This window comes from Myxocyprinus asiaticus, chromosome 23 (assembly GCF_019703515.2).
Source record: "Myxocyprinus asiaticus isolate MX2 ecotype Aquarium Trade chromosome 23, UBuf_Myxa_2, whole genome shotgun sequence".
Lineage (NCBI taxonomy): Eukaryota > Metazoa > Chordata > Actinopteri > Cypriniformes > Catostomidae > Myxocyprinus > Myxocyprinus asiaticus.
Window position 1 is genome coordinate 37,966,826 of NC_059366.1, and position 27,998 is coordinate 37,994,823.

The 27,998-nt window shown below is 36.1% G+C and overlaps 1 protein-coding gene across 1 annotated transcript; it reads right to left on the reverse strand.

The window, feature by feature from the left end:
- Positions 1 to 273: 273 nt before the first annotated feature.
- On the reverse strand, positions 274 to 27,998 carry LOC127413805 (collagen alpha-1(IX) chain-like). Its single transcript, XM_051651219.1, has 32 exons — positions 27,924 to 27,998; positions 27,029 to 27,085; positions 26,875 to 26,910; positions 26,181 to 26,243; positions 24,965 to 25,018; positions 24,564 to 24,599; positions 22,762 to 22,785; positions 22,612 to 22,665; positions 22,346 to 22,399; positions 21,658 to 21,693; positions 21,411 to 21,467; positions 19,859 to 19,912; positions 18,648 to 18,701; positions 16,880 to 16,933; positions 16,571 to 16,642; positions 15,891 to 15,944; positions 15,085 to 15,138; positions 14,907 to 14,960; positions 14,757 to 14,810; positions 14,040 to 14,084; positions 13,322 to 13,375; positions 13,186 to 13,239; positions 13,025 to 13,078; positions 10,476 to 10,547; positions 8,768 to 8,803; positions 7,736 to 7,780; positions 7,562 to 7,594; positions 7,146 to 7,292; positions 6,178 to 6,232; positions 3,397 to 3,585; positions 2,139 to 2,216; positions 274 to 479 (listed from the first exon to the last, which is right to left on the reverse strand). Exons 1-32 carry the CDS (start codon positions 27,996 to 27,998, stop codon positions 274 to 276), a joined length of 2,064 nt encoding a protein of 687 aa, XP_051507179.1.

The following is a 27,998-nucleotide window of genomic DNA, read 5'->3' on the forward strand; positions in this document are numbered from 1 at the left end:
TGCTTTTAATTAATTCACCCTCTGATATTTTGTTGTTTTTGTTGGTTTTTAAATTTCACACTTGGCATTACTATCTCCAGATGTTTTTTATTACCTTTAATTCTCTTTTAATCTCTCTGTTTTTATCTGTCTTTTTGGTTTTAATACCCTTTTCTTGTAAAGCACTTTGAGCTGCATTTTATGTTATGAAAGATGCTATATAAATAAAGTTCATTATTATTATTACTTAGTCTCTTGGAATCCACATGATCCTGATGTCCCAACATTGCAGTTTTAGTTACCGCCTGGTCCCTTCATGCTAGAGTCTTTAAGAGACTGATGGGCGGCACCTGCACTGAGATTACAGGCTGATGGATCGCAGTAGCCAGGAGGGCCGGCTGGACCAGGAGAGCCAGGGACGCCAGGCTGTCCCGGGACACCAGGTGGACCCCGCTCCCCATCACGTCCATCATAACCGTATCCCGGTTTTCCTGGTTCACCTGCAAGACAAAAACAGGTCAGTCATTTTCACTCTCACTTAATTCCCATCAAAACCTCCAATTTGGAATTAAGTGTAAAAATGTCAAAAATATTTCCCTATTCAAAGCAAAAGTTTGGGCAGGCCATAGCATCCCTTTTTTTACCTTTTTTCTTTCTTTTTTTTTTTAAATAGCCAATAAGCTTTGGCTACATCACAGCCATGAACCATGGCTTGCAGCTTGCTAGTCTGTAGAAGCTGGTATTAGGGGGAGGGATGTACTCATTCTAGAGAGCATTTGATTAGACAAAAATCTGTGCAGTGCATAATGAGTCATCAATATTTTTGTTCCATTTTCACAGAAGAGTAAAGGGGCGGTCACACTAGGCTTTGAGCATGCAAATTTTCTTTTGGGCAATGCAACAGACCAGGATATGATGTCATATGGAAGGGCTTCTGGTGTAAGTAAATAATACATCATAAAAAAACAAATAATATTATATTACAATTTTTTAAATATATTGTCTACTCACTTTCCTTTAACAATAAAACACGAAGCTTTAAAATATGAATTCTTTGAATTAAGCCAAGAGGTCAGCATGTGACATACAATATTTAAATATATTGAGAATATATATACTGTATATACAGTATATATATTACACGGCTCTCTGGAATCCTCGATTCTGATTGGTCAATGGCGCCATCCAGTGGTCAGATATTGCTCTGTAACAAACGCACATCCGGGGATTTAGACATATTTAGACATATATATATATATATATATATATATATATATATATATATATATATATATATATACTGTATAAATATTAAGAAAGCTACAGTTAAGGGGATGATTTTCATCAAAAAACAACTTAAATTTAGGTGGAATGTAGGAATTGAGTCAAAACTGTTTTTGTGGTGCTTTTATAATTCATTCTTCCACTATCATTGTATGGAAAAGGGCACCAGGGAAATTATGCTATCTCTTTTTGTATTCCACAGAAGTAAGAAAGTTATATGGGATTACAACAACATGAGGGTGAGTAATTGATTACAGATTTTGTTTTTTGTTTTTTTTGTTTTTTTGGGGTGAACTGCTCCTTTAACATCTACTGCTATCTCAAGTAGAATTTCTATGATATATTTTTTTAAAGATCTCTAAGCCATTGATGATAACCCACAAACTACTTGAACTACTGAATTAAATGCCTGGAGAGATATTGTTGTTCTGGGTGACCCTGAAACTTATGACACCTTCAAACAGCATGCTGACACTCATCTGTCCGCTGAGAAAGCAACTGAATACAAAATCCTGTTTAAACAGACAGGTTAATTTAATTGACAGTAACTGTCAGTGACATACATAGTAAGAAAACAGAAGGCTTCATATACTTCCAATTCATCGGACGACTGACACCTTCATTTATTACCAATTTAATGTTGTTTTCAAAAGTAAATTGCCAGAATGGAGCTGAATATAACTCCAGCATCATTTTCAAAATAAATTGAGTTGTTTCAGATTGAATTGGTTTACAGACAACATTCATTAACAGCCCTTTCATTTATGCATTCGGACAACAAGGCTGAATTGTGGAAAAAAGTGCGGTCATGAAGTAAAGAACAGTGATTTTCATTAACAAGACAAAGCAAAACATGACACACAGTCAGAACTGACCTGGTAAGCCAGGAGGTCCTGGCATGCCTTTGGGTCCTCGAACTGTAGGTCCCCTATCCCCTCTGTCTCCCATCTCACCTGTAATGAGTACACACACAAAAAATGCAATACTAGAAAAACTGTCATGACAGTACCTTTACATACACTACTCTATTAATTTATTATCTTACCTCATGGGTTTTAAATGACAACCTCTGAGTCGATTTTAAAGGGTACAGTGAGTTATAAGTCTATGTATATCTACATGTACAGTATATGCAGTATATGTATATATTATACAGTATATATACACACACACTGTCAGTCTTTAAAGGAATATTCTGGGTTCAATACAAGTTTAGCTCAGTCGAAAGCATTTGTGGCAAAATGCTGATTACTACAAAATTTCATTTGGACTCGTCTCTCCTTTTCGTTAAAAAAAAGCAAAAATCAAGGTTACTGTAAGGCACTACATTGAAAGTGAATGGAGCCAATTTTTAGAGGGTTTAAACACAGAAATGTGAAGCTTATAATTTTATAAAAGCCATTACATTAATTGTTCTGTTAAAACTCATGTATTATTTGAGCTGTAAAGTTGTTTAAATCGTCATATTTACAGGGTTTTAGGGTTTGTTGACTACATCGTCATGGCAACGAAGTTGTAAAATTGGCTTTAACTTTACAAAAGGTTGGTAAGCGATTTTTTTCACACTAAAATCATGTTTGCATGATTGTTTATGTCTTGTCGCTATACTTTTGAAAACGTGAGTATTTTAATGTTCAAAAATTGGCCCAGTTCACTTTTCTATTGTAAATGCCTCACTGTAACCTAGATTTTTCCTTTTTATTTTTTTTTTTATTTTTTTATTTTTTTAAAAGGAGGGACGAGTCGAAATTAATTTTTGTGATAATCAGCATTATGCCATAAATACTGTTGATTGAGTTTAACTTATATGAAACCCAGAATATTCCTTTAAACTTGTAACATCAAATGGTGACCATGATTTTGTCAGATAAGACATGCCCATTGTTTAAAATTTTTTGTTGGGCCTGGAATAACATTTCTGTCCAACAAACATACCGGTAGTCCTAACCCATAACATACCCCTAAAACCAAAGTAAAATGATTGGTTCACAAGAATGTTGTTATTGCCCTAACCTTAGCCCTAACCCTAAAATCCAATTGGTTGATACAAAAGTTGTTCCAGGACCAACAAGGATATCCTACTTGGCAAATCCTCAGTATGCTCTCCAAAGTGGCACTCCCATAAAGACTCACCTTTTGGCCCTTTGAGACCCAGGAGTCCTGGAGGCCCTTTGAGTCCAGGGAGTCCTCTTGCACCAGCTTGCCCAGGGAAGCCGTTGTCACCTGGGGGTCCTGGAGGACCAGGGGGACCAGGCCTGCCAGGCAGTCCGGGCGCACCAGACTCTGGTCTCCTCAGACTGGCAGCCAACTGGGCAAGCTGCTCTGAAATAGCAAAGAGCGAATGTACTAAATAATGAGTGTGAATGGTCCCCTGCCATTAGTACAGCTCATTTTTATTTCATTTCGTCCATTGATTTTTCAGTTGCACTCACTAACTGGAGTCGCCTAACACTGCAGTCTGACTGCGGTGCGATTTGTGGGTTGTGTCTCTGTGATAATGTTAGTGCACTTCCTTGTGGTTGATACATTTTCCCACTCTCTGTCTTTCCATAATTCCTTCACTTAAAAAAAGCATATAATAAATAAATAAATAAATAAATAAATAATAAAACGTTTAGCATTTTATAAAGGATATTAAATTTTTATTAGGCTTTTCACACATTCAATGTTTAGCCCAGAGTCATTGTTAACCCTGGGTAGGTGTACTGTAATCCTGGGCTGTCTTGTTCCATGTTTCACACTGTTCCTATTTTATCCGGGGTTGGCAATTAATCCTGGGTAGTCATGTTTTGAGATTTCCATCTGTGTAAACCCTGCGTTAACATTCTATTTGTGTATTTAAGTTTAAAAAGATGATTGTGAAAATGTCACCAAATAAATTAACTCTGGTTGTCTTAAAGGGTAAATTAAAATTCTGTTGTTATTCATGTTGTTCCAAACCCATATGACTTACTTTCTTATGTTGAAAACAAAAGGAAATATTAGGCATATTGACAACCTCAGTCACCATTCACTGGGGGGGAAAAAGGTGCAATGAAAGAGAATGGTGACTGAGGCTATCATTCTGGCTAACATCTCCTTTTGTGTTCAACAGAAGACAGAAATTCATACAGGTATGAAACAACAGGGTGAGTAAATGATGATAGAATTTTTATTTTGGGTTGAACTGTGCCTTAAAGTCTTCTGAAACAAAACAAAAAACAACATATATAAAAGAATAAAAAAATATATATATCTTTATCACTCCAGATAACACGTTTGCCATCACTGTTTTATTTATTATTTATTAATTTTTTTATATATGTTTCCCTCAGATGCTGAAACTAAACACAGGGTGCTAAAGTTTCTGAGACTGTACGTGTAGGTCACGTTTCCAATTTCTGTACTGTAAATTGCTTTATATTTAAAAAAAATTACAATAAAAAATACAATAGATTAAGCCTTTTTTTTTTTTTTTTTTTGCAGTGGGATTCCAAAGCGTGTGACACTAGACTAACTTTACTTTGTTATAACTCTGATATTTTTTGTGAATCAGCAACAATTTGCTTATTCCTTTTCAGTATTCAATCAAATCTGTGTTGCAGAACATTGTAAAAGCTCACTGCTTTCATTTGTCCTCATTCACCCTTTGAATAGTGCTCTCTCCTCTCCATTTCCAATTTGCGATGGGAAATTGAGCATAAAAGGAGAGCATTTCGGCCTTTTTTTTTTACAACTTCCTTTTCAATTGGGAGAAGGATAAAAGGGAAGACTGATTATTCATGACGTGCAGAATCAAAACCCAGGCCCTGAGCCATTGAGCAGGGTCTGTGGTACAGTGAATTTTAAAGTGCCAGTCAGAAAACTTCCTTAAAATGTATGCAGCAGGATGCTTGGCTGGGGTTTGGTCAGGGGGAAGCAAAAAACTCATCACTATGAGCGGATAAAGTGCAGATCAGCCGAAATGAAAATGAATTTTTCAGTAAAATGCAAATGAAAAAGTTATAAGGGAATCAGTGGCGTGCAGGCAAAAGGAGGAAGAGAGGAAGAGAGTGAGTCAGAACTGATTGCAAACTTCAGTAAAGTGTTTCTGTGGATCAGAGTGGAATCAAATAGAATCTTTCAAACAAAACTCCATTTTTGCCTTCCTTTATCTAACTATGATTTTCCTTCTGTGGTCAGTGGTTATCTGTTCTCTTGCCTGAAAAATTCTGAGGTTCTGAAGTCAATATTCAAGTGAGGCTCTGCATGCATTAAAGGTATAGTTCACCCAAAAATGAAAATATTCTCTCATCATTTACTTATCCTCATGCCATCCCAGATGTATGTGGCTTTCTGTCTTCTGCTGAACACAATCAAATATTTTATTAGAAGAATATCTCAGCTCTGTAAATCCATATAATGCAAATTATTGAGTACAAGAAATTTTAAGCTCTAAAAATTACATAACGTTAGCATAAAAGTGATCCATACGACTCTAAATCCATATCTTCAATAGTGAGAAGATCGATATTTAAGTCCTTGTTTACTATAAGTCTCCACTTTCACATTCTTCTTCTTGTGTTTTTGTCTATTTGCATTCTTCATGCATATCGCCATCTACTGGGCAGGGTGGAGAATTTATAGTAAAAAAAAAAAAAAATTAATTGTTGGTCTGTTTCTCACCCACAACTATCATATCGTTTCTGAAGACATGGGTTTAACCACTGGAGATTGAAAGTTTTGGTCACCATTCACTTGCAATGTATGGACCCACAGAGCTGAAATATTCTTCTATAAATCTTTGTTTGTGTTCAGCAGAAGAAAGTCAAAACAACTGGGATGGCATGAGGGTGAGTAAATGATGAGAGAATTTTCATTTTGGGGTGAACTATCCTTTTAAAAGAAAATAATTGAAAAGGGGTTTATTTCAGAAATCTTGGCTTGCATACTCACCTTGCATCACGCGCATGCAGACTTGTCTGATGTTTTGATCGCTTGGTTCTTTACCCTGGGAACACAGAAGAAGTTTTGAAGTAAATCACAACCATCTTAATGACACTTCATAATGGTTACTTTTTTTTCTTTTTTTTTTACTAGACCACTAATTGGATGTACCTCAGAAAATAAAAAGTTTCGTTTTATGGTTATTAATTATTATTTATTGAAATAGAGTTTTATTAAAAACCAGCAGCTGCAGAATGTTTTGGATATCACAGGACTGTTTTTCTCATTATTATGATTTGCTTATTTTTTTTTCAATATGCACTACCAGTCAAAAGTTTAGACACAATTGACTGAAATGTTTCTCATGGTCTGTTGATCTGAAGGATTTTGTCTAAATGTTTTAAATTAGTTTTGTAGACAAAATAGTAGAATAAATAATAAATGTATTATATAATAATAATTAGTATAATGATATAAATTATATTTTATATAACAATAAATAGCATAATAAAAATATATTAATATAAATGATATTATATAATAATACTGTAAATATTATAATAAATAGTATTAAAAATATAAGTAATAAATATCTTTACAAGCAAACTTTAGTTAACTGAGTTGGACTGCACTATTTTGAAGAATCTAACATAAATATATGTTTCATATAAGTGGGTGTGTCCAAACTTTTGACTAGTAGTGTTCCTTTTCAAAGATTCTTTGTCTTGATGTCAAAACTTAAACAGACACGTGTTTCAGATTATTGCAAAATAAAAATAAAAATAGAAATGACAGAACGCAGAGAAAGGCAATTACGTGCAAATCTAATCGTGGTAATGGGCAAAAATGTAGGTGTCAGTTGAGTTTTGCTTTAACCAGTTTTAAACCTCAGTGTAGGGCATTTACATGACCTTACATGTTGACGCTTTATTAAGCATAATCACAAACAACTACTCTTAGAAAGGTCTGAAACATACAGCTGGCCCTTGGGTGCCACGAGGTCCCGGTGCCCCTCTGTCCCCTTGCATGCCACGTGGTCCAGGACTACCAGGAGGTCCCTCGATGCCAGGCTGCCCACGGGTACCTTCAGGGCCTATCTTACCCGGCTCCCCCTGGTTACCAACCTGAATTTACACCAGAGAACATGAATACATGAATAGGTATAATGCTGGCATCTTTCTTACAGTAAATCATTACAATGATTTTGCATTTCAAAGTCATATTTGATGGCTAAAGAAGAAAGCACAAGCTGAACTGTGAAAAGCAGAGAGTGAGAGCCAAGCAAAACTCTTCAAAGCTCTCTAAAATCAGAGCTGATGAATGAATATTCCACAGTCAAAAATTAATAAATATAAAAGTAAGAATACAGAACAAAAGTTGATCAAAAACTTACTTCGCCTTTAGCTCCAGCTTGGCCAGGGTCACCCTAAGCAATACGGAAACAGTAAGAGAAACACTAAAATATTTTAAAAACATAATAAGAACATGATAATACTGATGTGCATTGTACATTAACATACTACATGCATACTTGTAAATTTCACCTTGATATTACAATGCTACTTACAACATCTCCCTTGTCTCCTGGTGTTCCCTCTGTGCCTTGATCTCCCTACAATAACACAATGACCACGAAGGAGATCATTTCATAGAATTTTACAAGTTCTATTATTGTAAAACTTCCATTATAAATGGACCGTTCCGGCACTGCAGTCTTGATTGGATGAGCCACGTTCAAAGCAGTTGTAAAATAAAGAAATAAGCCAGTCTTGTGTTACAGTGATTTTACCACAATTAAGAGGGTTTTAAGCAAACCGTTTTGCATAGTGACGAAGAATGCCCCTTACTCTTGATAAAATCACTGTAATGGCAGCAACAGCAATATAATAAGGTTCAATTAATAGTTCAATTCATATTTAGTTTTACTGAATTTTACAATGACTATGATTCAGAACCCATTCAATCAGAAACTGATGTCAGAACTATCAATTTTCAGAACTTTTCCAATGTTAAAATACTTTGTAATATCCCAGCTATATATGCATGTAAACGCTGTGTCTCTGTGGCACTATAAAAAGCATTGACTCAACCAAAAGTGTGAGCTGTGGGCGGGACTATCTGTTGTCTAAACAACAGCAATATTCGGAAAGCTGTTATTTTTGCAATTACGTTCGGTGGCGCAGAAATTACACGCTTCAGCTTTAAAATGAATGAAAATAATTATTAATTGAATATTGTTGTCAACATATAGCAGTTACCATAATTTGATAAATAAACAATAAGCTTCTCAAGGCTGTGCTTTACAGTGATTTTCCACATTTAAGGGGTGTTTTAGGCAGCCGGTTCAGGCACTGTGTTAAAATTATTGTAATATAAAATTACTTGATAAAATTACTTGTGGTTTATTAGTTTATTAAGCTGTCTTCGATATATACTGTTACTGTATCCTGTACAGTATACTCTCATAAACAGTGTTATCACTTACATAAAGAGCCTCTCATATTTTGCCTGCTATCGTTTTAAATGTATCTCGTGTATTTGTGAATTCAGCACTGTTCTCCAGTGCAGTTTTTGATGATAATATGAAGCAGTCTCTCACCTGTTCTCCCTTTGGTCCCAGTTCACCTGCTTCACCCTGTGCAATAATACATTCAAATATTAATTCCAATGAATATTTATATTAAAGGATAACATGGGCTTGAAGAGTTCATTACAGCAAATAGTTATTAATAACATTAGTTATTAATGTACATACACCATTTGATTCTTTTAAAGCAAATCAACACACAGATGTTGAATTTGTAAATTGTATTAAAGAAATCATCTAGTAGTCTAAAAGGGCAAATTTTAATTTCAAAAGCCTCTTTGTGCTTTCAAAGCTTTTTAAGCTTTAAAACTTAAGTGGGGGCAAATAGAAATAGAAAATAGAATCGAAATAGATAAAGAGAAAGTGGGTCCCTCAATATAGGATATTATTTAGCAAAAAGAAAACTACACTAAATATAAAGAGTTTATCTGTTTTTGAAGAGCCCCTGGTGTCAATCACTTTTATAATAGTGATATTCTTGTAGGCATAACTATTCATGTAAATGTTAGGTGCGTCCCAAGCCGCACACTTCTGCACTATTTTACGTCATTTTGAAGTGTAAGTAGTGCGAGTAGTATGTTGACACTGAAAATGCAACAAAAAGAAGTGTACTACGAGTACCCGGATGATGCACTTTTTCAACCATCAAAACGGAGTGTGGAATGTTGGACACTTCGTGCACTCTACATAGCGGAAGGGGCGGAGTTACCGGCAGCGATGGTGATCTGGCAAAACAACTGACAACAAGCAAAACTTCTGTGAAGACAGCACCTTATAAAAGTGAGTTAAATGCTCTACCATCATACCATGCTGTGTGAATATGTATATTATTGAGATATGTGTTGAACTGAGGGTGGATAGTGTGCTAAATCTAGCGGCAACACAACGCTTGGGTTTGAAACATCACTTCCGTCAGCTGTTAAACGGTGAACGCTTCCGTGTAGTAAAAAAACGTTAAGTGTTCCATTTGGAGGGGCCTGGGTAGCTCAGTGGTAAAAGACGCTGGCTACCACCCCTGGAGTTCGCTAGTTCGAATCCCAGGGCATGCTGAGTGACTCCAGCCAGGTCTCCTAAGCAACCAAATTGGCCCGGTTGCTAGGGAGGGTAGAGTCACATGGGGTAACCTCCTTGTGGTCGCTATAATGTGGTTCATTTTCGGTGGGGCGCGTAGTGAGTTGAGTGCGGATGCCGTGGTGGATGGCGTGAAGCCTCCACACACGCTATGTCTCCGTGGCAACGCGCTCAACAAGCCACGTGATAAGATACGTGGGTTGATGGTCTCAGATGCGGAGGCAACTGGGATTCATCCTCTGCCATTCGGATTGATGCGAATCACTACGCGACCACGAGGACTTAAAAAGCACACTGGGAATTGGGCATTCCAAATTGGGTGAAAAAGGGGAAAAATCCCCCCAAAAAATAAAAACAAAGTGTTCCATTTGGGTTGATACTACACTTTGAAAATGAATACACTACATGGCTGAGTGCATAGTATATTTTGTAAGTGCATAGTGTATAGTGTGTCATTTGGGACACAGCTTTAGTCTAAAAAATATAGAAGTTTTAGAATGGATCATCAAAGAACTATAAAACATGATTTGTCTGCTTTTGTTCTGTAACAGTGTGGGGAGCTATTTGAAAAGATAATTTAGAGATATTTTAAGGGATTGTAACAACAAGCTCTTCAACATTTTCAGAGAAGCTTGATAGACATTCTCACCCTCTCTCCTTTTTCACCTGGCAGGCCTGGTGGTCCAAGAAGCCCAGGCAAACCCAAGTCTCCTTTAGGACCCTGTGTAGACAATATCAGGTGACTTGCTATCAGTTAGGCATTGACTGTGACAAAAATCCCCATTTTCTCTTCCTTCCTCTGTGCAAGATCTCCAAACAGGGAAAAGGCTAAGAAATTCATAAGTCATTCAAGAGGAAAGACTGCAGAATTCTTAAGTCAAACTCAAAAACCATTAAACAACCAATCCATCTGCTTCAGTGCTTACCTCATTAAATATTCAAGCACTTTGTGCAGCTTCAGAAACTTTCATGCACAGTCTAGTTTCCGCTTCTGAGGGAAGTGGTTTAAAATGTCGAACATCAACAGCAAATGCATTATTAACTGGAGTGTAATTTTTTGCTGTATGTTTCAGAAGACTTAAGACAACTAGAGCATATTAACATGGCAATATTTACAAAGATGTAGAAGTTTTACTATATAAAGTATGCTTATATTATTATAAACAGTTTTTAAAACAGGTTGCATGCTTACTGCATGCAATCAAAGCAAATCCAAAGAAATCTCATAAATATGCAAATACGAACCTTACCCTAGGGTTTGTAAAAATGTACAGCATAGAATCTCGAAAGGATACGCAGGATTAATTACTAGAGATCCAACCTGTTCGCAAAGCTTTTGTTTATCATTCAACTGTAAGGGATAACCTTTTTTAGGAGTAATACTGTGAAATTGGAACAAATATGTTAAAGAAATGTTTTTTTTTTTTTTTTTTTCACTTAATTTTTGTTATTATTGTTCAGAAAAGCCAAGTCAAATAACATACTTAAACATACAATGAGTAGAACATGAATTCTAATACTTAATCGTAGCTTTGGTTATTTTATCAAACAATTATACACAAAAAGGAAAAACTAAAGTCTACTCAAAATAAAAACATTCATAAGACAACATAAAAAAGAAATCTATAAAGGAAATAATTAATATTGTTTGTAATAAACATTCATGTTAATATTGGCAACTCTATTGATAGATGTTCTTAACAATGATGTAAACAATAATGTTGGGACAATAAACAACATTTGACTCAGTCCACATTATATAATCTAATAGTGAAAAACCTTGAAGAGCAATTATGTTACAAAAAATAAACGTAAAATGATATGCAGAAACTTCAGAGAACTTTAAAGTGTATTCTTTTTTAGTCATTATAAAAAAGTTTATTATTTCGTTTTTATTTTTTATATATTTTTATTCATTCTTTGAACCGGTTTAATGAAACAAACTGATTTGCTCAAATGAATTGGACTTCCCAATGGTAATAATTACAAACCCAGGGTAAAGTGTGAACAGGGTTAAATATTTTTATTTTTTATTTTTTTACTGTTACACAGGATTAAGTATGACCCTTAAAAATCTATAGTGTGATAAAAGCCCATTTGTGTCTATGTGGATCTGTGAATACATGCATGCAGTAAGACAATATGCTTGCACGCTTGTGTGTATTAGCATATGAGGGTGATGATGAGTGCGTGTGATTGTGTGTGTGTGCTCATGGGAATGCCAAGGAAACAGAGGGCTCTTTGAGAAGATTCACGAATTTCCAGAAAAGTCTATTAGTGGAAAGTTATAGAATTCACAGTGCACCAAACTCTCTAAATACAGTAAGTTAAAGCAGTTGAGTTTTAGTGCATGTCAAAATGACTTGGTTTCTCTTTGAACATTGGGATAATGGAATATCCCTTTGACTTGTTTTGAACTTTGGGTTTGTTGCCAGCCCGTATGAATGAAAAGTCATAAATAAGATCTCTGTAACATCTCAATTGTTTCACCTAGACAGCAATGAGATTAAATTGAGAGCAAATGGAGACTTTTGCTGAAGCCTCCTGCTTCTAAGATTTTCAGAAGAGATTTTCAGAATTACAGAAGAGATTTCGACAAGGCTGACCGAGATGCCAAAGGCTGAGATCAAAATGAACTTAACCATTTCTGATCAGATTCTTTCAAGACCAAATCATCTGAGCTATGCTATCCACATTAATATTACTGTATGTCAACAATTGTCGTATTTGTTTCTAAACTGTAAAAAGTAAACATGTGCAATTGTTACCATAAGAAGCTATTTCTGTTTGATCTGACCCTTTAAAATTACTTTCTTTTCTGTAACTTAATGTAGTAAGGTTAATATATTCATTTTAAATAACAATTTTGAAAATAAGTTAATTTTTATATTAACACATGAAGTACATTTAGGGTACCTAACAAAGCAGTTTACAGCATATTTTTATTTCTTCTAAGGAATTAAAAAAAAAAAAAAAAAAACATCTGAGAAAAACATGATCCATAACTGAGAACTCCTTTTAAGTCTTCTGAATGAAACAGCAACCTTTTTAAGCAATCAAATCTTCCTTTGGGGGCACCCTTGCTTGCTCAAAACAACTCTTTACAGGTAAAGGTTTTAAACTTGTAATTTTACATTATGTATGGCAGATGCTTTCTCTTATGGGCCAATCTTATCGTTACATACATTAATCACTTACTCTAGCTCCTGGTTTTCCCATTGGTCCAGGTGGCCCCTGCTCTCCTCTGTCTCCCTAAGCACAAAGATAGAATCAACATGTGAAAGACATACATTTTTGAGTACATTTTGAAACATCCAACCTGACTATTAGCTGCAATACATACTGCATTAGGAACTCACCGGTTGTCCAATAGGCCCAGTGGGTCCAAGCTCTCCTTGTTCTCCTCGCTCACCCTGAACAAAGACATTTACAGTCAGATAACATGCTCCTGTGCACTTTAATGAAAGGTTATTGGTCAGTTCACCATCAACCTACCTGTCTGCCTGTAGATCCCATAGTGCCAATGAGGCCTTGTTGTCCAGCATTACCCTGTAATCAGAGTGTGTATATCATAAGTTGATCATAATGACACAAAGGGAGATTTAGAACTGTGCATGGCATTGTGATGTAGTTTTTTAAAGCTGCAGTGTGTAATTATGGTGCCACTATGGCAATAACTGTTTTCAAACAGATTTCTGGTTCATATATTTCCGGTTCATATCTGAAATCTAATTCGCAATTGCATTCAAATGCAAAAAGGTGCATTGAGGCAGCACACCATGTTTGACGTCACTGACGTCAAAACATCATTGGTTCTTGCATGTGTTGTAACTGAATGCAACATGACAGTTTATGTGGAAAGAAGCATGAGATTTGAGAATTCCAGCAGAGCGGAACCTTTTACATGAATTATCAGTCATACGAACAACTTTCATTCTTATATACTTTTTGGAGCAGATTTGGCACTATGAACTGTCACTGTACAGGAAAGAACTGAAGATTCTTCAAAAATCCCCCTTATGAGTTCCATTGGGGGGGGGGGGGATAACAGCATATGGGTGTGGAACAACGTGAGCGTATATTAAAAAAATTTAATCATCTGCATATCTGCATTTTTTGCCTCATTGAGCTGATAAAAGTCCTTGTCAGTTCAACGTATTAAAAATCTGATGACTTTGCAACTAGCAACGATAAATTCAGCAACATCTCTCACCTTTTCTCCAGATGCACCTTTTGCCCCTGGGCTTCCTGGCAAACCCTACAGACATGAGAGGTTCGATAAATATGAAAACAAGAAGAAACTGAAATACCCTCTCTTTGCTCTGTAAGTTCAAAGTAAAATCCTAGAGGGAGATTTCAACCGTAACAAAATTAATGATGATGTTAATAAATCATGAAGTGCTCACATCATACCAGTGTTTGATACTTTTAAAAGTTGTATGTAATCTTGCCCTGCCATGTTATGAGTCAGATGCAATGCTTTCAAATCGAAACAAAATTGAATTTTCAACTCCTGCTATAGTGAGCTTTGAGCTTTATAGCTTTAAAGAAGACAAAATGAACAAGAAATTACAACAAAAGGTCAAATTGTAAGATTTTTTCGAAGAGGCCAATGTGGATGAGATGCATAGTGCATGAGACAGCTATACATACTGAGTAGTTAGGAATATAAAAGTATGAGTGTAGAGTAGTAAAGTTAGACTTTTTCGTAGGTTTCCTAAATCATTTATCAGTGTCGCTTGCAGATGCAAAGATGTTATGAGAGGGCCCCATGTGATTGCCCAACCTGCTGCACCAGAGTGGTTCCACCAATGTAGAATGAATCTTATGTTGAATTGTTTGTTTTGACCTTCTTCACAGTTCACAGTCATCATAACGATTAATAGATTGAATGATTTTTGCTTTTTAATTTTTCCACATAAAAACTAACAGGAAGTCCTTGAAGGCCAATCTCCCCTGGGGCTCCAGCCTTTCCAGTGCTTCCCTGTAAAAGATCCAAATTTCAGTTATTACTACTATTACACCACACTTTTTACATGGCTATGGTTAAGAGATCACAGTCAGTTTCTGCAGTTCCTACCTTAGCGCCTGGAATGCCAGGGATTCCCTCACGTCCATACACACCTGGCAAACCCTGGAAAGAGACACAAATCAACAGTGCTGTTTGGACATATACAGAAGTTTGGTCTAGTAACAAATGCTTGTATCCATAACAAAAGGTACCAATATATACAGTATTTATATATATGGGGACGCACACTATCTCCTTTTGGGCCAGGAAGACCAGTGATACCTCTCTGCCCTTGAGGTCCCTGCAGAAAGAGATTATTTTCATTAAAAACAGAAACAGTCAAACAATCATAGTCCTAATCTTATCCATAACCCTAACTAAACATACCTTTATGGTCAGATGGAAAAGTTGTAGATCCCCAGCCCTAACCCAAACCCTAAAATCAGATTTGTTGATAAAAATGTTGCTCCAGGACCAATAGACCTTTTTCACAGTAGCGCCATCTTTGATTTTTGATGTGAATGAAAACAAGACTGTGAGGAATAGCTTGTCATACCCATGTCTCAAAGGCTAATTTAAAGGTACACTCGGTAATTTTTTTAATATATCGTCTTGGACTTGCACTGACACCTAGTGGTGTGGATGCAGCATCATTCAAACGCAATCGTTTTCAGTAACCGATGCCATTGTTGAAATTTATTATTCACAGTCAGCCATGATTAACTGAATCCATGAGTGAATGTGTCCAATAACAGAGCGATTACTGAGATTAAGTGAGTAGTATTTGGCTGGTCATGTGATCCTAACATGGCAGCCCCCATGAGGGGATTTAAACAGTTTTTATAAGGTTACTGATACAGCTGGTGTCTTCAACTCATGTGAGTGCTCATGATTTTACATATATTTTTTCAAAATTACTATTCATTTCTTTGGGAGTAAAACATTTTTAATGAGGAAAAAAATACTGAGTGCACCTTTAATTAACACATATTTAATTTTTCATTTATTTTTGTACTTTTACGATGATGCAGTTGATGATGATTTTACACATACCTGTTCACCTTTAGGGCCAGTTTCTCCCATCACGCCCCTCTGGCCACGATCCCCCTGAAAAAAGGAGACACACAACTCAGATCTGCACTAGTGAGGCTCACCCTTTGGCCCGTGTTAGTCCTAATGCTCCAGTATAGTGATGGGGATGCTATACTGCAAAAAAGCAATACAGTATCTTTTGGATAAAACATTAAACCGAGGTCCTGACTCTCTGTGGTAATTTAAAATCCCAGGGCATTTCTTCAAAAGAGTAAGGGAGTAACCCCATTGTCCTGGCCAATTTGCCTCCATCTATCATGGCTTCCTAATAATACCCTATACATATAAATTGGCTACATCACTGTACTCTACCCTCCACCAACAGCGGGTGTGTGGTGAGCTGTCGCATCATCCAGGTGAATGCTGCACACTGGTAGTGGTTGAGGAGATTCCCCCGCTACGATGTAAAGCATTTTGAGTGGCTTTATAAATGTAAGGAATTATTATTAATATTATTAACATCTATTTCTGGTTTATTACACCCAGGGCTCAACAAGTCTTGTAAGTTATGCCAGTAACTGCACCAATGCCAGCAGACACCTAAACAGAATTTTAAACTGTAAATATTAGGTCATTTTTCTGCTTCTTGACTGTTAACAGTTTAAGATTACTTAGTTTTCTTTTGAAGAAACTGCACAGGCAGTTTTTAGTGAACTTAACATGGCCCCTGCTACACCCTGAGGTCCCGGGTCCCCATCAACACCTCGAGGCCCCTATAAATAATAATAATAAAATAATACTTTTCATATAATGCCAAAAAAAAAAAAAAATTCTGTAAAACTGTATTTAAGTTATTTTTTAATGATTAGCTTTTCATTTCTGTTCCTAAATCATTAGGAACCCTATGTTAGGAATCCCCACCTCCTATTTAAATAGTAAATATGTCAACACAGGAAGAAAATGTGTTCATCAAACAGTTTGATGGGGTCTTTAATCAATTATCATCTTACCATTTCTCCTTTAGAGCCCATCATTCCAGTGGCACCTCGAATTCCCTGTGGACCCTGAGAGCACAGCATAGAAACAAGGCTTTCAGACAGAAGATAAATACAGGTGCATCTCAATAAATTAGAATGTCGTGGAAAAGTTCATTTATTTTAGTAATTCAACTCAAATTGTGAAACTTGTGTATTAAATAAATTCAGTGCACACAGACTGAAGTAGTTTAAGTCTTTGGTTCTTTTAATTGTGATGATTTTGGCTCACATTTAACAAAAACCCACCAATTCACTATCTCAAAAAATTAGAATATGGTGACATGCCAATCAGCTAATCAACTCAAAACACCTGCAAAGGTTTCCTGAGCCTTCAAAATGGTCTCTCAGTTTGGTTCACTAGGCTACACAATCTTGGGGAAGACTGCTGATCTGACAGTTGTCCAGAAGACAATCACTGACACCCTTCACAAGGAGGGTAAGCCACAAACATTCATTGCCAAAGAAGCTGGCTGTTCACAGAGTGCTGTATCCAAGCATGTTAACAGAAAGTTGAGTGGAAGGAAAAAGTGTGGAAGAAAAAGATGCACAACCAACCGAGAGAACCGCAGCCTTATGAGGATTGTCAAGCAAAATCGATTCAAGAATTTGGGTGAACTTCACAAGGAATGGACTGAGGCTGGGGTCAAGGCATCAAGAGCCACCACACACAGACGTGTCAAGGAATTTGGCTATAGTTGTTGTATTCCTCTTGTTAAGCCACTCCTGAACCACAGACAACATTAGAGGCATCTTACCTGGGCTAAGGAGAAGAAGAACTGGACTGTTGCCCAGTGGTCCAAAGTCCTCTTTTCAGATGAGAGCAAGTTTTGTATTTCATTTGGAAACCAAGGTCCTAGAGTCTGGAGGAAGGGTGGAGAAGCTCATAGCCCAAGTTGCTTGAAGTCCAGTGTTACGTTTCCACAGTCTGTGATGATTTGAGGTTCAATGTCATCTGCTGGTGTTGATCCATTGTGTTTTTTGAAAACCAAAGTCACTGCACCCGTTTACCAAGAAATTTTGGAGCACTTCATGCTTCCTTCTGCTGATCAGCTTTTTAAAGATGCTGATTCCATTTTCCAGCAGGATTTGGCACCTGCCCACACTGCCAAAAGCACCAAAAGTTGGTTAAATGACCATGGTGTTGGTGTGCTTGACTGGCCAGCAAACTCACCAGACCTGAACCCCATAGAGAATCTATGGGGTATTGTCAAGAGGAAAATGAGAAACAAGAGACCAAAAAATGCAGATGAGCTGAAGGCCACTGTCAAAGAAACCTGGGCTTCCATACCACCTCAGCAGTGCCACAAACTGATCACCGCCATGCCACGCCGAATTGAGGCAGTAATTAAAGCAAAAGGAGCCCCTACCAAGTATTGAGTACATACACAGTAAATGAACATACTTTCCTGAAGGCCAACAATTCACTAAAAATGTTTTTTTTATTGGTCTTATGATGTATTCTAATTTTTTGAGATAGTGAATTGGTGGGTTTTTGTTAAATGTGAGCCAAAATCATCACAATTAAAAGAACCAAAGACTTAAACTACTTCAGTCTGTGTGCATTGAATTTATTTAATACACGAGTTTCACAATTTGAGTTGAATTACTGAAATAAATGAACTTTTCCACGACATTCTAATTTATTGAGATGCACCTGTATATAGCCACTTGATTAAGGAAATGTAGATTATATTGAAGAAATTTAGATTAGGCAGATGAAATTATCAGTGAATGGACGTACAGATGGACCTTGAGATCCAGCATCTCCAGGGCCCCCCTGATCTCCCTCCACACCCTAAAAAAAGAAGAAACTGTTATTTAATGTAAAACATCTACACATCAACAAACACTGTCTGTCAGTCTCTGCCTGAGATCTTACAAATGCTCAGAACTGATGAGTTGCTATAGCAGATGATGCAAGAGAAATGTTCATTATAAATAAAATAAATTCAGTTCAGAAAAGTCTGATCAGTTAGGAAAGACATAGTACACTAAGTCAGAACAGTCTGAAGGTCTGTGCCGAGTTTGGTTGATCTTGCTTGAAAGCCCTAGGGGGAGTAACTTTTAATAACTTTGGTCTTTGTATAGGGATTTTGGCTCTATTTGGATGAGGCAGTTCTGGCTTTGTAGATTGTTTCAGTAGGATGCTGTTTTAGAAGGCCTATGTATGCAGTAGACTGTGAGGTAGCTCACTAGGTTTTGGAACAGAGCCCATGTCACCATTTGGAGAAGATGGTTTTATTCTGGCTGAACTCAAATCCCTCATCATTTGTCATGCACCAGTGGAGTGTAATTCTTATACTGAGCTTTAACAGACAGTGTTTTAAAACTTCCTCCATATTAATTCAGTCAGAGTGTCTTATTGTAAATGAGGCTCTGTAATTGTCTCTGAAAGGTCAGAGTCTGAGAAAAATGTCTCAAATATGACATTTTCTCATTAAAACAGACTATATTGCTCAATTTATTTTTATATTCACTCTGTAGAAGTTCATGACACATGCTGACCTCAAACACACACACACCCACCCACCCACCCACATACATATACACACACACACACATGCTGGTGCGGCTATCCTTATCCATAGACATAATGGTTTTTGTATTGTACGAACTATAGATTCTATCCCCTAACTCTAAACTTAACCCTCACAAAAAAAACTTTCTGCATTTTTACATTAAAAAAAAAATAAATAAATAAAAATACATTGTTTAGTATGTTTTTTAAGCGATTTAAATTATGAGGACACTAGAAATGTCCTCATAAACCACATTTATAGCATAATACCCTTGTAATTACTAGTTTGTAACCTAAAAAAAGTCCTCGTAAACCATCCAAACCTGCACACACACACACACACACACGTACACAAACTCTGAGGGTTCTGATTCCACCTCTGTCAGTGAGATTGTATAGTATCAGATTATGTGTAAACAATATCATGTTCTTACCTTATGTCCTTGTTTACCAGGCACTCCGGCTTCTCCTTTCACTCCTTTGTGACCCTGACAGTGGAGCATGCAGCTTTTAAGATCTCAAATGAATTGTGACTACATGGAAAATTGGTAAAAAAAAATAAATAAATAAATAAAATAAAATAAAGAAATAGTGAAAGCAAAAAATGCTGAAAAAAATAAATAAAAAATGTTGACCAGTCACAGCACCTAAAATATACACTTCCCTATGGCCGTCACTTTATTTTAAAAAGTGGTGGGAACAGTTTGGGGGGTGCTAGTTGTGATGTCATGAAACTAATGAATATTAATTAGGTTATGCACAGATCATTTTAAATTATCTTTTAATGTTTTGAAAAATAGTCATTCTTAATGACCAATTCAAGCACTCTAACAAATATTTCACATATTTTATTTGATAACTTTATCCCTGTACCTGCCACTGTTAGTCCTGGGATTTTGTTAGTAAGTGGATAAATACATGGATCAGCAAACTTTTATACACGATGACTGATTGGTCTTGTCGTTAAAACTTTCGCCACTAATACAAGGAGTTCCAGATTCTAATCTGACCTAATACAACTTTTTATTTTAATAAACCAAGACTGCATCTTTACATCAGTGGATGCATATCATGAGTCGGGACACATTTCTTTGTATTTTGCTTTGCAATTTAACTGAAATAGTGTGCAAGCTGCGGAACGGCATAATGCTACACACTCTTACAGAGAAATCATAAGGATTCATACGACTTTTCTAAATTTGGCTAATTCATATGATATCGTACGACTGCACTCGTATGAATTCATACGAATTTCACTACAGCCAATGACGTCGCTGGACATCGTTTCCATCTAATACATAACAATTACCTGATTCTGTCATACACAACAGCTTCCTATCATTTTTACACACTCTACTGATTGGTTAGGTTTCGATAAGGGGTCTGGGCATAATATTAATAAGCATGTCCTTAACGCCTCATGCGCAAAACTCGCGCTTACTTCCGCATTAGACATCCAGGCATTTGCACGTGATGAAATCGTACAAATTTATACGAACGAACACGTACGAAAACATACGAAATAGCCAACTCTTAAAATATGTACGAATTTTCATGAGATTGGGTTGCATAATGAGAGGGTGTCTGTGTACACTAGAGAACATTGCCGCTGTCACCTGTCCCTCAATGTCACTTATAAAAGCTGCAACGAGCACTCATCATAACATTCAAAACAACATATTCCAGCGCCATATCGCCACTTATTATAATGAAACCTGATGAAAAGCTATATCAAAAAGTGGTGGGGACAAAACTGGCTAAAGCAAAATGTGGCAGGGACATGTCCCACCTGTCCCACCCACAAATGATGCCTACTCACTTCCCCTTTTCATTCATTGATGTTTTTACCTAAAATCTTTATGCTGATATAAGGACAAAGGTTTATGCATCTGCTGCCCATGCATATTGTTTTTCTTTAAGTTTTGTCTTATTCAGCATATTCCATAGATATTAACATATTTTATTGCTTTCTAAAAGTAAACTCACCTTCATGCCAGGCAAGCCAGGATAGCCAGGTGCACCAGGTGGGCATGCATTAGGGCACTTAAAATCAGAAAAGACAATTTAGAGTCAGATTACAGTATGTAGTCGATCAAACCATTTCTAATACGGTCATCTCAGGATACTTTACACAAACTTTTTGGGTATGAAAGCATAGATGTAGAAAACAATATGTTTTTCATATGGTGTGCAACAATGTTTGGCAAACCATCTCTCTCTAAAGACCTCTCACCAGTTCCATAGTTCCACCCAGCATTCCTGCAGCACCCTGTAAACACACAGGATTCACTTTTAGATCAATTCACACTAAATTTGAAGAAAATAAAGAGTAATAAGTTGATTATGGAAGTAGTCTTATCATCCTATTGTTTCATAATCATCAATAGTTGCTCTTCATGATGTTCCTAATTAGCCTGTTTATAAATGTGTACAAGCATAAAGGAATATGTTGTTATTTGCAGGAGCTATTTTTTATTACATACATACATACATATATATATATATACACACACACACACGTTTTATTCATTTAACTTTGTTAAACATTACTCCATTCAATTTGATGGAATTTTGTTATGAAATTGACATTTTTTTTTTTTAAAAGTGTATATATAAGCTGGGTTGCTAAAGACCTAAGTATGTAATAATGTTTGGTGAAACACTCATGCATTTAAGGGTTAAATAATGTTTTTTTACTTGAATAAAGCCAGTTAATTTAGATGTTACCACATGAAGCACATTTTTTAGGTTACTGTAAGTTTTTAGATGATCTGAAAACACTCTACAGTGTAGAGGCAAACTATTGCAGCAAATCCAAAAGATTTAGGTTAATTTGACACATTTAGAGGTCACAGTTTAGAGTTTAAAGCTCATTCACATTTCCTACAGTGTAATTCTCAAAATATGATGCTGATATTCACACGGGGCCCTGCTGGTCCACAGGCTCCCTGTGGCCCTCTCACACCCATGGCTCCCTGATATACAGAGAGACAAATCGCACTCATTTGTTGCATAGACACCATTGCATTTTTTTCTAACATCCCTCAACTTTTTAATATTTAACACACATGCCCTTAAACTTATCTGCATGGTATGAAATGCAATTGCTAACCAGCTGAGAATATTCTTCATAAACAAAAACAACTATTTTGTGACAATTCAATACAGGAGTTGAAGTGTCACTCACAGGGGGTCCCACTTTTCCCAGCTCACCCAGAAGTCCTCCTGGTCCTGGTGGTCCCTGTGCAAACATGTACCAAATTTAAACTTTTGTGCCTAACATCCAAACAAACACGTTTGCTTTAGTTAGGTATCAAATAAAAGAAAAGACACTTACTAAAGGTCCATCAGGTCCAACACCCTATAAAGGCAGAAAGTACTTTTTGCATTAAATTATTTTGTACTTTAACATATTTACTATTTCAGAGATACATTTAGGTGTGAAACATTCATATTTATATTTAGGCAGAGACTAAGTGCAAATAGCGATAGCTGCTATTAAGTGCAAATAGCGATAGATGCTATTTACACTAAGTACAAATAGCAACAGGTGCTATTTATACTAAGTGTAAAAAGCAACAAAAAGCATCTTCTTTGCACTAAGTGCAAAAAGCTTTAGATGCTATTTGCACTAAGCAGATACTGTTACACCCCTGTTTAAATACTAACATACAGTATAGTAGTAGCATCACTGCAGGGTTTTCATTGTGTTTATTTAGAATCCCACAGACACCCTACACCAACCCCTACCCCTAAATATACCTTACAAAAATTAATCATGGTTTTACTACATTAACCATAGGATCACCATTTTATTTTGTAGTAGAATCATAGTAACCTCAAAATTAAACATGGTTACTACATTAACATCATATTACTGTAGTAACACCATGTGTTAATACTATATAAACTGTGTTATAACTGCATCAAAACTATAGTTTCCACCAAAAAACCTGGTTAATACAATATTACTACAGTAAAATCATGGTTAATGGTATAGGAAATATTAAGAGTGGAGACGTGGGAAAAAGTATGACAAAAGGTGGGATTCGAACCCAGATAGCCAACATGACAATGCATCCTTACACCATCATAACACTCTGAGGTGCTACAGCAACATGTGAGGATGCAATTTGTCATAAACTCATCTGTTTCAAACAGACTATGAGTGCAAATAGTCACTCCGTTCTCCATTCTCTTAACCCACTAACGTCTAACCTGTTCAATGTCTCTGCAAAAATTCAAATATGCCAGCCTTCATTATGCCAGCAGTTTACCCCTAAGAAATTTGTCATGGCTGTCTTGAGCTTGGTCTCAGCAATGGTGGGCAGAGTTAGTGTAAATAGCCTTTGCCAACAAGATTGGCTATTTGCACTTAGTGTTATATTTATTGAATATGGAGCACACTGTACAAAAATCACATTGATTTTTATTTATTGTATTCACTTTGCAGCTGTCTACAATGAAGCACGATTACACAGTGGGGTTCAAAAGTCTGAGACAACTAGAGAAAAAGCTTCTAGTCCTTTATGCTTCAACGAATGCATATATGCAAATATGCAAAAATTTGATTAGTGACTTGTAAAGAGTCCACAATATTTCTTCTTTATTTTACATTATAACCTTACTTTGTTATATTTTTTTCCCCAGTATACTTTACAATAAGGTTCCATTTGTTAACATTAGTTAACAAAATTAGTTAACTGAACTAACAATGAACAATACTTTTACAGCATTTATTAATCTTAGATCATGTTAATTTCAACATATGCTGATTTGGGCACATTTGGGCACCTTTTTTTTTTAATCAAAAGATGTATTTGTTAACATTAGTTAATGCACTATGAACTAACATGAACTACAGTAACAATGAACAATTGTATTTTTATTAACTAACATTAAAAAAGATTAATACATTCTGTAAAAAATATATTGTTAATTGTTTGTTCATGATACCTACTGCATTAAATAATGTTAATGAATGGAACCTTATTGTAAAGTGTAACCGAAATCTCTGACATTGGGACCCCACCGTATAACAATGCAGTGTGCACAGATCAGCTTTTTGCCCAACACTTATTTGTGTTTCATTGAATGCAGGGCCTCTGAGATGTTAAAAGATGTCAAGATCAGACTTACGGCCTCTCCTCTGGGTCCAGGTTTTCCAGGTTCACCCTGTTTCAAAACAACAATTACATAAATTCTCTTTTTAGGCTTAAAACCACTTAAAACAATGAACGAAAGATGTTCAAACATACAGAAAAGAGAGGAATAATCAACACAAATGCTACGTTTGAAAGTATAACATGAAAATCACATTAAGCCAGAAAATCTTTATAGGCAGCATGCAATGTCTGAAAACTGGTGAGTTTTACAGGAACCGATGGCGAATTTGACTTGTCCAGATGAGTGAGCATATCACATAGGATTAGGAACTATTGGTCATTTGAAAATACCTTGTACATCATAATTCCTTCTGCAAGGCCAGTTGGTGCTTTGACTTTTAGCCAAGAAAACTGAGAAGCTCATTAGTCAGTCACCTTCTGTCTTGGGGGACCGTCGGGGCCCGGTTCTCCTAAGGGGCCAGGCAATCCCTGAGGAACAGAGAAGTGGGGAAATGTTAAATTATAACACCTTACAATGTTACATGACAATAAACTTAACTTCTCAACTGCCATTAATTTAAAAGGATGTTTTAGGGGCAAGTTAGATTTGCTGTGAGTTTGAAAACATTTTAAAAATGAAACTTTTCTAAATGCAACAAAATTAGTTACATGGTTCACACACCCTTCTGAAAAAATTAAGAAAAACATATTAGACCAGACAAAACTGGTTTTGCTATTCTTAACTAGATTAAGATGGTCTCCCAGCCTGGTCTGGCTGGTCTGCTGACTGGTTTTAGAGGTGGTCAACTAGCTAAACTAGCTGATAACTGTTTTTCAGCTAGTTTAGCTAGAAGACCACCTCTAAAACCAGTCAGCAGACCAGCCAGACAGGCTGGGAGACCAGCTAAGTCCAGCAAAGCAGCTTAGGCTGGTTTAAACTGTTTTGTTCAGTAATAATGGTCATGGGAAACCATGAAATATTAGGGAATTTTGAAATTGTAATTTCCAGAACTGGAAAAGTCATGGAAATTAATGCAATCTTTTTAAGTTATGGAATTTTCAACAGTGAATATAAATGTTTCTAGTTACACTGTGTTCTAAATTTTTTAATTAAAGTTTTTAATGAGTGCAATCTATTTAAAATTATTTTTAAAAATCTTTCTCCAGTAATTGTAGTCAAAAAGTGTGGGGACCTTGTAGTCCTTTTGTAAGAAAACCATAGATTTTACACTTTAACCAAAATCAAGACCACACAATTAGATATTCCACCACACTTGATACCTAAACAAAAACACCTGTCAGGCCTAGTCATTCAACGCCTTAGTTTGTAGATCTTCAGTCTCAGACCAGAGTGGAAATTGTTTTGATCCCTACTTCCATTTTCACAGAGAACTGAATTTAATTAAGTCCAGGCTTTGGATGTCCAGGTTTAAACAAAAACCCTTTTGTCTGTTGAGTAAACCTCTTTTCTGGGTTCTTTCCTTCAATCCTGCATGATAAATTCCCTGCATTTTTGACCCATCTAAGAGCTCCTCCTTCCGCCATTAACAGAGCTCTGGGTCAGGGTCCCTTTTCCAACAGCCTATAAGACTATTTATGTTTTAACATATTATAAAGAAAGTCCAAAAATGTGTTATATGCAATTCCTTACATCAGCTCCAGGTGATCCAGGAAGTCCAGCAGAACCGGGTTTCCCAGGATCTCCATCAGGACCCTTTAGATACAAACCACAGTGTGTAAGAGACAACAGACGTTTGGGTAGTTCACCCAAAAATGAAAATTCTGTCATAATTTACTCGACCGTTCCAACCCCATATTTCCTTCTTTCTTCCGTGGAACCCAAAAGGAAATATATGTTGGTAATTTCTTTCAATACTGTACAACTACGAATAGCGGGAACTTGAGCTTTCAAGCTTCATAAAGGATGCAAAACCACTATAATAATATAATAAAAGTTTTTTCAGGAATCAGACATCATTACTTTTCCCATGAACTCTCATGAACGCATCAAGGAAAGCTAGGGAAGATGCCAAGATTATCAGTGAATAATGGCTTAAATTTCTGTCTGTTCATCACATAAAGTATCGTATGGCTTCAGGAGACTTATATATATAATGTGTGAGTCTTATGGACTACTTTTATTATACTTTGATGTTGTTTTTGAAGCTTGCAAACTCCAAACTCAAGTACGTTCTTAAAAATTTCGCCTTTTGTGTTCCGCAGAAAAAAGAAAGTCATAAAAATATGGAACAACATGAGCGTAAGTAAATGATGATAGAATTTAAATTTTGGGGTATACTATCCTTTTAAAACCTCAATATACAACACAGAATGTTGATATTTACAGCAGAGCCTTCTTCACCAGGATCCCCTCTCTCCCCCTGCAGGAAACAACAACAAACTTTGATCTATACATTTATGCATAATGGATAGCTGTGTTGGTGATGAAATTACAGTTAATATTTCAAATTATGTTCATATTTTAAAAACACAACTCACAGCAATGCCGTCTATTCCAGGCACACCTGGAGGGCCGGGAGAGCCGCCTCCAACCCTCTATACAAAAAGACAAGTGAACAATGCTGTCATATTCCTACTGTGTGTTTAGACTAAAGACTAAATAATCCAGCAAGTAAAAAGTACACCACAAATAATAACCTATACAAAGTTTCAGTTAGATTACTATGTTTAAGCAATTAGTCCAAACACCAGCTGTGTATATATAGACTGCCAATCAAAACTTTGGAGACACCTACTCATTTTTATTCTTACTACTTCCCACATTTTAGACACCCATATTTTAACTTCTTCAAAGTAGCCACCCTTTGTCTAGATTACAGCTCTTAACCAAATTCATGAGGTGCCAACTAAGATGCTTTTTAAACAGTATTGAAGGAGTTCCCATGTATGCTGGACACTTGTTGGCTGTTTTCTTTTTTTTTTTTTTTTTTTTTTTTTACTATCCGGTCCAACTAACTAAAAAAATAAATAAAAAATATCAACAGAATAACATTTTCAATCAAATGTTTAGTCAAGAAATTCATACATAAGCACAATTTATTTTTGTACACAAAGCTAATTTTAAGCAATTAAGCACAAACCTTTAGATCAAAAGGATTTTAAGATTATGAGAAACACACATTCAGTCAAATGTGTCCAAACTTGTCAGTGGTAGTGTATACTGTACAGATCATATTTCTACAGACAAGAAAACATGCATGAAAGACAATTCTCCTTATTGCATTTGTGATTACATTAAGAATTTTGTTACTTTATGTTATGCTGTTTGCTCTCTCTTCACTCTTTTCCATTTAATACGCTGAATTACTTGAGTTCACCTCAAATTCTGTTTCAGATATCTGAAAGTAAAAGAACAAAGAACGGTTGCATTTACCTGCGCCGTGCAGATGAAGGTTATCTCCAACAAAATCAATAAAAACAGCCCATGCACACCTGCAGCACGAGCCAT